Source organism: Vipera berus (assembly GCF_964194415.1).
Source record: "Vipera berus genome assembly, chromosome: Z".
Classification (NCBI taxonomy): Eukaryota; Metazoa; Chordata; class Lepidosauria; order Squamata; family Viperidae; genus Vipera; species Vipera berus.
The window spans coordinates 24,599,235-24,611,315 of record NC_138205.1 but is presented as its reverse complement, the minus strand read 5'-3'; the positions used below and the strand labels follow the sequence as shown (position 1 = coordinate 24,611,315).

The 12,081-nt window shown below is 36.5% G+C and overlaps 1 protein-coding gene across 1 annotated transcript; it reads right to left on the bottom strand.

The window, feature by feature from the left end:
• Positions 1–8,632: 8,632 nt before the first annotated feature.
• Positions 8,633–9,547, bottom strand: LOC308677224 (olfactory receptor 14A16-like; the record flags this gene model as incomplete). Its single annotated transcript, XM_081343440.1, has 1 exon — positions 8,633–9,547. One exon carries the CDS (start codon positions 9,545–9,547, stop codon positions 8,633–8,635), a length of 915 nt encoding a protein of 304 aa, XP_081199566.1.
• Between the last annotated feature and the right edge of the window lie 2,534 nt (positions 9,548–12,081).

Genomic DNA, 12,081 nt, shown 5'->3' with positions numbered 1-12,081 from the left:
CTACAACACCACCAGATGACCTCCTATCTAAGCCAGATGGATTTGAAAGAAGACCAGACTGAATAAACGACAACTGCACTATGCCAAACATGGAGATTGGATTTACTGGAATGAAAATTTAATGGCTACAAAGGGGTCACTCCCTATGAAAAATTGACAATTGGATGGTCTCCCTGGATTCAAACAATGTGCGTAGGAAGAAAGGGAGACACACTTGACAACCTAAAAGCAATGATATGGAAGCCAGCCTGGCATAAGAAGAAACCTAGAATTAGATTTTTTTTAAAAATAAATAAATCTGTTTTTTCTGTTGTAAGTGTTGGGACTTGCCACGATAAAGCTTCAATTCCTCTCTCAACTGCACAAGGAGAACTGTTAAAAAACATAAACTGAGTCTATATTTAGGATCTAGATTTCTAAGGGGATGAAAACTAGCTACAAACAATAAAACATACTTTGTTAACTATAGATGAATTGTAAGGATGACAAATATAATATGTACATATGTTACATATGATAATTACTATATAATGAAATAGAATAGCTATCAGAACATAACTTTGAATTATATCATAGAACTTGCAATGATATAGTAAGAGATATTATTTTAAAAAATGATGAACTACTAAGATGATAAATAGAATACATTTGTTCTAATGATAGAGCTAAAAATTATTTTAATGGACTAAGGGGAATCTTTAAAAGATACATATTGAATTTATATTTAACTTTTAGCAATTAGAACTCAGTGGGTTAGGACACTGAGCTTGTCAATCAGAAGGTTGGCAGTTTGGCGGGTCGAATCCCGAGTGCCGCATAACAGAGTGAGCACCTGTTACTCGTCCCAGCTTCTGCCAACCTAGCAGTTCAAAAGCATGTAAAAATGCAAGTAGAAAAATAGGGACCACTACGCTGGGAAGGTAACAGCGTTCCGTGCGCCTTTGGTGTCTAGTTATGCCGGCCACATGACCACAGAGATGTCCTCGGACAAGTGCTGGCTCTTTGGCTTTAAAACGGAGATGAGCACCGGCCCCTAGAGTTGGAAATGACTAGCACGCATGTGCGGGGGAACCTTTACCTTTTACCTTATATTACAGAATTTGGAAGGAAACAACAAAAGATTTTTTTTCAATAATTGGTGAACTATTAAGATATTAAATAGAATAAATTTGTATATAATGTAAGAACACACTGACATGAATTATATATGTATTCTAGACAGGGTAATTACTATATAAAGAAATGGGGGCTAACTGAAAATTAAGCTTTCTTTTATATATTATAGGCTAGTTCAGAATTTTGCATTCCAATCAGGTATAACTTAAAAACAGGACATGGATATGTATATGTGAAAATATATTGAAAATTGTTCTAATTGATTGTGGTATAATTAGAAATGTATCAATTTGATAAATTTGACTATGTTACCATAACTAAGGGAATCTGAGAGGGAATTCTTGTTGATGTAATTTGACCTGTCTACAAATGACTTTGCTATTGTTTACTTTTAACTACCCAACCACCGTATTGCTTCATAAACACCGGGATGTAAAACCAAAAAATCAATAAACTTGTATTAAACAAAAATGATGGTGCAGTATGTGGCTGGAAGTGGGAAATCCCTAAGACTAGTGTGGTTTAGTATGGCTTGTTGTCTCAAAGCTACCCCCATCAGGCATGTGATCAGAAAGTCCTTTACAAATTTACCCCCATCAAGCAGAAGTGAGAGTTAAAACATGAATCATGTGAGAAGACCTCCCTGAAGCATGTTTCACCACTTGGTATTCTCTTTCACTTCCACCTTTTAAGAAATCCCATCCACTATTCTGCCCACCACAGTGAGGGAAACAGCTATTAATTAGTTAATTAAGGGGCAGAATATTCAGGCCTTTTGGGGGAAAAAAGGGAATATGATGAAAAGAATGGCAAGAAACTCATAGAAACCTAGTGGGTTATCAATAGAATCAGGTGCACAATAAAATCATATAAACCAGAGGCATTTTTGGTGAGAGTGTAATCAAGCAAGTTGATAGTTTATTGTTGCAATCAAACTATACCTCTTTATAGGGTGCATTTCACTGCCTGCGTAGACTGCAAATACAGACCTGACACAAGACTCATAAAATGAGTTATAAATCCATAGAATCCTATAAAATACCTATAGTAGAATAATTAATACAGTAAATCTATAGAAATCAATTGCCTGCAATGGTAATGATAGAATTTCTTCCAGAGTAGTCATTGCTACCACTTCTCCAGAAGAATCCATTACAGCCCCTGTGGCCAAGCACCAAAAAACAGATTTCAGCCTTTTCATATTTCACTATTTTTTACTCAAGTAAAAAAACAAAACGTAAAGTGCAAAGTGATCCTGAAAGTTTTAAAGAACATACAGAATAAGATACAGGAATAGGTACATCCTTGAGGCAGATTGTAGGATGACTGACTTTTTTTTTAATCTGATAATTCTGCAGCTTTGACTGGGACAAATGGAAAAATAGCTACAAAATGAAGAAAAACAGAACCTCCCAGTGAGAGGGAAGTCCATGTATTAGGAAGTACAGGACACATAAGCTCTGCTAAAGTAGGAGGGAGAGTGGCTAAGCCAGGAGAAGAAGTCAAATGGGGGTTTAGCATGGAATACCAAAGTCTTATATTCCCCCTCCAATGCTGTCAGACCTTATCTAGTCTCACCCAAATGCTAACCATCAGCCTGAGAAGATTTCTTTGTATCATGTTTCCCTGAAAGTAAGAATTGTCCCTCCCAGACAATTGGTTGTTTTCTGGGAACTTTCTAGTAGGTTTAGATTAGAGATTTGCTCATTTATGTTAATTAAATTGTTTTTAATCTCATCATAGTTTCTTGTTGTGTCTTCTTTATGTGAAAGAATTGTCCCTCCCAGACAGACGTAGCCAAAAGTCAAGTTCTTCCTTCTCTTCAAATAGTTCTTAAGATTAAAAATAAAAGCTCAATAGATGTTTATTGTCCAAAAAGGTCATGGTAGTAAGTATGCCAAAATATTTTTCTCTGTTGCCAGCTGTTCTCTGTTAAGCTAAGAGTCACCAACAACAAAGAAACTAAGTTGTTATCTACTTATAAACTTCTTGCCAGGTCAGCATCAGTCATTGCAGCTATGTTGCTATAGCCTAATCCACCACTAGATGTCACTCCATACCCATTTTCCAACTCTTAAAACAGAAGGTTGATTTCTTATATTTCACCCCAATATTCTTTCAAAGAGAAAATCTTAACAGTTTTCTCAGTTCTCAGATTTGTCAAAATGGTAGTTTTATATTGCTTCTACTTCAGTATTATGTATTTCTGTCCCCCATAAAGAAATTAAAACTGCTTCTGTTCCTTTGAACGGTGGGGCTGCAGTCCCCTTACTTCTTATGTTTGGAGGTTTTAACTTTTGGGGATTTTTTTCCAGGAAATCCAGTTGTAAAATAGTAAAGAAAGGATCAATATTCTCACCCAGATCCAAAAATGCTGTTTACGATCTGCTAGCTAATTAGTGTTTTGTTTCTTTGGTTGTCAGCAGCTGGAAGCTGGTCAATGGAATACAGCCAGCCTTCCCCTGACAGTTTGTAGGGCTTTATTCAGATCAAATGGATTGAATGCCATCTCTCCATGATCAGCCAGGAACCACCTATTTCATCATCACCTCTCCAGGGTGACTTTAAACCCTTTTAGGGCCCCCAGCAGGGCAAAATCAGACATGGAAAACCAATCTGATGCAGAAGTTAAGGCAACAGGCTAGAAACCAGAAGACTGGGACTTCTATTCCCCCTTAGGAATGTTGCCTACTGTGTGACTTTGGGCCAATCCCATTCTAAAAGCCCTTCAAAGGAAGCAATGGCAAACCTCTTTTAAAATTAAAGTTGCCAGGAAATATATATATATATATATATATATATATATATATATATATATATATATATATATATATATATATATATATATATATATATATATATATATATATATATATATATATATATATGTAGATCTAGAGTCTCGGGTTTCTTCCCGCGTTCCTTTCATCTTCAGAAAGTTGTGGCGACGTTTCGACGAAATCCCATCCGTCATCATCAGGCCGGAGTGTTCCTCCTGCTGCTTCCAGGAGCAATGCGTGGTCTGGCTGTTCCTTTCCTTCCAACTGCCGGTGGGGCTGTGTTCTGAGGCGTGGCTGTCTTCTGATTGGGTGGATGCGTGGTTGTCTTCTGATTGGTTGGAGGCGTGGCTGTCTTCTGATTGGGTGGATGCGTGGTTGTCTTCTGATTGGTTGGAGGCGTGGCTGTCTTCTGGTTGGGTGGGGTGTGTTCTGAATGGGTGGGGTTTTTTGTTGTGTTGTAATATCCTGAGTGTTGTGATTTGGTGTCCTGAGGAGTGGGCTGTGTAGTGGCCTCCAGAGCTTTGGTTTGGCTCCGAGTTCGAGGACCTGCTATGTATCTCTGGTATGGGTCAGTCAGGTTCGTGTGTGCGTTCTTCTGTTTGGGTGATGGCACTTTTGCTTGACTTGTTCTGTCTTTTATGTGGGAGAGTTTTTGTTCTGGGTGTGGATGAGTCTTGCTGGGGCTGGTGGCATTTGGGGTTGTTTGTTGGTTTTTTAAATCCTTGTTTGCTGAAATTCGTTTCTCTATCAATGCTGGTTTCCAAATGGCATGTAGGCGGGAGGTGTCGTCTCGCTTGTTCATACTGTCTGGGTGTTTTTCTATTTCAATGGCTTCTCTGATTATTCTGCTATTGAGATGTTCTATTTTGGCGATTGTTTTTGTACCTTCAAAATTGATGTTGTGTCCCGTAGTGTTTATGTGTTGTACTAGTGAAGATGTGTGATCTTTCTTCTGTACTGAGTTCTTATGTTCTTCTACACGTACCTCTATTCTTCTGTTAGTCTGTCCGATGTATGTTGCTGGACAGGAGGCGCATGGGATTTGGTATATGCCCTGGTTTTCCAGTTCTATTTTGTCTTTGGGGTTTCTCAGGATGGTTGATATCTTTCTGTCAGTGTTAAATGCGGTTTTGATGTTATGTTTGCGTAGTACTTTACTGATTTTGTCGGTTGTTCCTTTTATGTAGGGCAAGATGGCTCGTCCGTTGTTCTGTTCTTCTTCTTGGATGTTTTTCTGTTTCGGAGTCCCCTGCTGAATCATATTGGTGATTTTGTTTTTTTGGAACTTGTTTGCTGTCAATATGTCTGTCAGGGTGTGTAGTTCTGTTTGTATATGTGTTTCATCCGCAAGGCATCTGGTTCTTGTTATTAGTGTTTTGGCTACTGAATTTATTTGTGCTGGGTGATGATGTGATTGCGCATTGAGGTAACGGTTGGTGTGTGTTTTCTTTCGGTAGACTGTGTGTCCTAGGGTGCCGTTTTGTTTTTTGTATATAAGTACATCCAGGAAAGGTAACTGGTTGTTTGTTTCAATCTCCATGGTGAATTTTATTTTGGGATGTAGGCTGTTCAGGTGTGTCAGGAAGTTTTCTAGCTCCTTTCTTCCATGGGGCCAGATCACGAAGGTGTCATCCACATATCTGAGCCACAGTTTTGGTTTGTTTGTGGTCTTTTCCAGAGCGTTAGTTTCAAATTCTTCCATGAAAAGGTTGGCGATAACTGGTGATATCAACCTTTTCATGGAAGAATTTGAAACTAATGCTCTGGAAAAGACCACAAACAAACCAAAACTGTGGCTCAGATATGTGGATGACACCTTCGTGATCTGGCCCCATGGAAGAAAGGAGCTAGAAAACTTCCTGACACACCTGAACAGCCTACATCCCAAAATAAAATTCACCATGGAGATTGAAACAAACAACCAGTTACCTTTCCTGGATGTACTTATATACAAAAAACAAAACGGCACCCTAGGACACACAGTCTACCGAAAGAAAACACACACCAACCGTTACCTCAATGCGCAATCACATCATCACCCAGCACAAATAAATTCAGTAGCCAAAACACTAATAACAAGAACCAGATGCCTTGCGGATGAAACACATATACAAACAGAACTACACACCCTGACAGACATATTGACAGCAAACAAGTTCCAAAAAAACAAAATCACCAATATGATTCAGCAGGGGACTCCGAAACAGAAAAACATCCAAGAAGAAGAACAGAACAACGGACGAGCCATCTTGCCCTACATAAAAGGAACAACCGACAAAATCAGTAAAGTACTACGCAAACATAACATCAAAACCGCATTTAACACTGACAGAAAGATATCAACCATCCTGAGAAACCCCAAAGACAAAATAGAACTGGAAAACCAGGGCATATACCAAATCCCATGCGCCTCCTGTCCAGCAACATACATCGGACAGACTAACAGAAGAATAGAGGTACGTGTAGAAGAACATAAGAACTCAGTACAGAAGAAAGATCACACATCTTCACTAGTACAACACATAAACACTACGGGACACAACATCAATTTTGAAGGTACAAAAACAATCGCCAAAATAGAACATCTCAATAGCAGAATAATCAGAGAAGCCATTGAAATAGAAAAACACCCAGACAGTATGAACAAGCGAGACGACACCTCCCGCCTACATGCCATTTGGAAACCAGCATTGATAGAGAAACGAATTTCAGCAAACAAGGATTTAAAAAACCAACAAACAACCCCAAATGCCACCAGCCCCAGCAAGACTCATCCACACCCAGAACAAAAACTCTCCCACATAAAAGATAGAACAAGTCAAGCAAAAGTGCCATCACCCAAACAGAAGAACGCACACACGAACCTGACTGACCCATACCAGAGATACATAGCAGGTCCTCGAACTCGGAGCCAAACCAAAGCTCTGGAGGCCACTACACAGCCCACTCCTCAGGACACCAAATCACAACACTCAGGATATTACAACACAACAAAAAACCCCACCCATTCAGAACACACCCCACCCAACCAGAAGACAGCCACGCCTCCAACCAATCAGAAGACAACCACGCATCCACCCAATCAGAAGACAGCCACGCCTCCAACCAATCAGAAGACAACCACGCATCCACCCAATCAGAAGACAGCCACGCCTCAGAACACAGCCCCACCGGCAGTTGGAAGGAAAGGAACAGCCAGACCACGCATTGCTCCTGGAAGCAGCAGGAGGAACACTCCGGCCTGATGATGACGGATGGGATTTCGTCGAAACGTCGCCACAACTTTCTGAAGATGAAAGGAACGCGGGAAGAAACCCGAGACTCTAGATCTACACATACAGACACCCGCGAGAATCTACGAAAACATATATATATATATATATATATATATATATATATATATATATATATATATATATATATATATATATATATATATATATATATATATATATATATATATATATATATATATATATATATATATATATATATATATATATATATATATATATATATATATATATATATATATATATATATATATATATATATATATATATATATATATATATATATATATATATATATATATATATATATATATATATAGGACCTTTTTGAGGCATTTGCCAGGACTTGAGATTGACTGAAAAGAGCAAAATATCAAAGTTTGTGAGGAAATGACCATTTCAGGTAAGAAGTGTTATAGAGACTTGTATACTTTTAGAAATGCTGAAGCTTTAGCTAACAACATTATGGACCAGCATTAAAGAGAAGACATTTCATATAGGAAAGCACAGGGAAAAATAGACCACATTATTTAAACCTCCTCTGTATTTCAGTTTTTCCCCTGTCAGAAGCATAATTTGGAGTTCAAACTTGAGCCAGTTTTGCTCAAGAATAAATAAAAATGAAATCCAGACATCTTTGAAGAAAGGAGAAATATTTATTTCTAAAAACAAAGAGTTTGGCTGTAAGAGCAGCTGCAGAGAAATGGGGTACAATGACATACTTTTATAGGAGAGTTTGTCTCAGGCGTAGAAATGTGTATATGCTGATTCTAGGGTGACACTTGAGGCTTGTGTGTGATTGTTTGTGTGTGTGTGTGTGTGTGTGTGTGTGTGTGTATAGGTATATAATCTATGATGTTTATTCTTATGAACATGTAATTCTGCTGGGAGACCTAATTTAATTAATTCTCTTTGTGCTTATAGACATTGTCCTTTGATTTGTGGATTTGGTTGGGAGAACTTATTCAGTGGATTGAAGAAGTTTGAATAAAAGTTTGTCCCTCCCTCCAAAAAATCAAAATATTTTTATTATCATTTTTATTTAGTTTCAACTGTCACTTATCTGTCAATTATCTAGTGGAGACACTGATTCTCAAACCATTCTGTTAATGTTTTAAGGGAAGATGTAAATAGTATAAAGAATAAAATATATTTTGACATAAAACTTCTCATACCACCAATTGTACACGTTGTATCTCACTTCACTAAACAACAAGAGTTGTCAGCCTGTGGAATGTCAAAGCTGCCCAACATCCATATTTAGAAACTGTAAAACGTGTTGATAGTAATTAGGGACAGTTGCTAAGCAACATATATAGTGCTAGGTTCTTCTTCTTTGAGAACCTGGATTTGCTGCATCCACACTTTCTACCATATTCTTTTATTCACAGAACTTAGGAAAAACTATGGTGAAGACAGTATAAACAATATTAGAAGAATTGATCAAAATCTCCACACTTGAGAAAGGACAAATTTGATATTTTTATTTCTCAGGCTATAAATGATTGGATTGAATAGAGGTGGAAGAAGTGAATACAGAACAGTCAACCCAAAATCTATGTAAGACGGAGTGTTAGAGGCAGGTCTCAGACAGGCAAGGCATCCACTTAATAATAAGATAGTCACTATTGTGAGGTGTGGAATACAGGTGGATAAAGCTTTTTGTCTTCCTTTTTCAGAAGGGATTCTTAACACTGCCTTGAAGATCACTGCATAAGATACAACTATAAAAGTAAAACAACCTAGTCCAGCAATAATACTGGTTACAAGAATTCCAACCTCAATTAGATTTAATCCAGAGCAGGATAGTTTTAGTAATTGTGGAAGTTCACAGAAGAATTGATTAACAACATTAGAACAAAAAAGGATGGCAAAAGTGCCAGTGGTATGTAACATTCCATAGAGGAGACCTGTAACCCACACTAGAATTATGATTTTAGTACAGTATTTCCAGTTCATCACCATCTCATAGTGCAGTGGGTGGCAAATGGCTACATACCGATCATATGCCATGACTGTCAGGAGGGATAAATCAGAAGCTTCAAAGGAGAGAAAGAGAAAATATTGAGCAACACAACCAAAGTAAGAAATGTGTCTGGTGTCCAAGAGAGAATTTATCATGGATTTGGGGACAATGACTGAAACAATGCCCAGGTCTTGCAGAGCTAAATTCATGAGAAAGAAGTACATGGGGCTGTGCAGTCGATGGTCAAAAGCAACTGCAGAGATGATGAGAAGATTTGTTGTTACAGTTGCAAGATATAACACAAAGAAAAAAAAGGAATGCAAAAGCTGCAGTTGCCGATTTTTTGAAAATTCTAGAAGCAGAAAATAAGGCACTGTAGTTTGATTCTCCATGTTCATTTATGTCAAAGCTGGCATAACTACAAGGAAAGAAAGGAGGAAAATTCAGTTAATGAAAATTTTGGTGGTGGCATTTTGATATATGGAGAGAAAACATCAAGAAATGTAAATCATGGACTGAATGAACAGAGGATCGGAGCACGGAAAACAGAGTTGTAGGATGGGGATATCAGAGCACACTGTTTTCCATTTTTACCCATTTTTTTATCTCTACTAAAGGATCAATGACCAACTTCACATTTTTTTTCTTCTTTCCTCTTTTCAGTTGTGTTATCTCATGTAGTGATCAAAAGCATTGGCATTGAAGCATTGAACAAAGTTGGTTCAGGTCTATTTCCATCAATGAAAGATTTTTGGAATAATTGGACCCATCATAATGAATCTGCACTCCTACAGGATTCCGGGAGTGTTGGAAAATTGGAGAATTCCAATATATGGTGCGTTGTGCTTCTAGAAGCAGGCAACATAAATTTAGCCAATAAATATAACAATAATTTGCTGTATCTCTTACATGGAAATCTTGAGAGCACACATCTTGAGAACTTAAGTTACAACATCTGCTATTTTGATATTCCCTTGGTGATAAACACACATATATACCACTGTTAAAAACATTTAATCAAAGGACCTCATATATTAGCAAAATAAATTAATAAATCCCTTTATGCAGCAATCAGAAGGAAATGAACATTCAGTTTGAAAAGGGAGTCTCCCATCCAATAAAAACCAAAAAGGTCTATAGTAGAGTTTGGGCAGAAAGTGAGACACAAACTACTGTACCTTTGAAGTCTGACATCTCAGCATTTTTTTAAAGAATGTTGAATGCCATGCAAGCACATTTTCAACAATAATACTTAACTTATTTAAAAACAGAGAAATAAAAAGATTTAGGAATCTTACCATGCATTTCTTTTTTCCTATAGAGATAGATTATGAGATGAATTTGCCAATGCTAATTCACCTGTTAGTGGTCAGTTCATATATGAAGGCTTGGTCCAAATTTCTGCATATTATAACTACTTTTTTGTTCTTCATAATTATCATGTGCAAAAGGTGCCAATGTTAAATATGTAGTTAATTCATTAAGAAAAAGAAAACTTTACTTACAGCCTCTTATTTGACATTCATTAGGTAGTATTATAGGTAATAAATACAATACACTGAAAAATATTTTTAAAAGAAATCATATATAGACCAAATGAGTAAATAAATCCTCTTCTCCAACAATGGAAAGGAAAATGATAGTCCAACTTTTTTTGGGGGGGAAACAAAACAATTTCCCCTGAAGTGAAAACCTCTATTCACTCCAAGAGAGTTTGGCCACAAAATGAGATGCAGCCTATTAGAACTATGACCTCTGACATCTCAGTATTTCTTTCAGCAATGTGGATCCACATTTTCAGTAATAATACTTTAATGTTTAACAATAAAACAACATTTAGAAATATTATCATTTCTTTTATTCATATCCAGGGAGATTTGAAATTTCTTTGGTAAGGCTAATTTTTCTATAATTGATCTAATTTTCAGGTTTGGTTCTCCATATTTCATTTATAAAAAAAACTAGTATAACTTTAAGGAAACAAATGAGGGAGAAGTAGTTGGATAACATTTGGGAACTGTCATTTTGATATGTGTTAAGAGTAAAAAACATCAAGAAATGTAAAAATGGACAGAATGATCAGAGGAATCTGAGCATGAACCACAAACATGCAGTGGGAATTGCCACTTTTAATCCAACTGTACTAAAGAACCAACCACCTTCACATCTTTTCTTCTTTCCTTTTTTTCAGTTCTGTTACTTCATGTACTGATCAATTGCCTAGGAGTAGAAAAACCTTCTTCAGGTCTATTTTCATCAGTGACAGATTACTCAAAATCATTGGACCATAATCATAATGTCTCACTTTTCCTACAGAATTGTGGTACCGTTGAAAAATTGGACAATTTAGAAGAAAGGCAATGTAAATCTAGCAAATGAATAATGAATTAATTTGCCAAGTCATTTACTTGGAAATCCTGAGAGCAGAAATTTCCTCTTTGTATAATGGCTCTTTGAGTTTGCATTTGTCTGCATTTGTAAGTCTTTATGTAAATGATACAGACATCTTTTTCTCAATTTCCCTAGCAGATTTTAGGCTAAAAAATAGAATACAAAGCCTTTAAACTAATAAACTAATATACAACATTCTTGAACATGTATTTAATGGCATATTGTTAAATAAAAATGATAGAACTTTACTTACCACCTAACTGCTGATTTGATATTTCTGCAAATTATAACTGTGTTTTATTCTTTATAATTATCATGTGGAAAGGTACCAACATATGTAATTAATTCATTGTTTACTAGCTACATAGAGATCTCTCCAAATTGTCTTCTGTTTCATAATGTCTTTAAATCTATATTGTTTGAAGTTCAATTTCTGAAAAATTATATTGAAACCATTTGTTCTCATCCTTAAAACAACTTAACTTATTCCATTATTTCAAAAAACCCTGTCATGCAATTATTGTCTTAAATTATC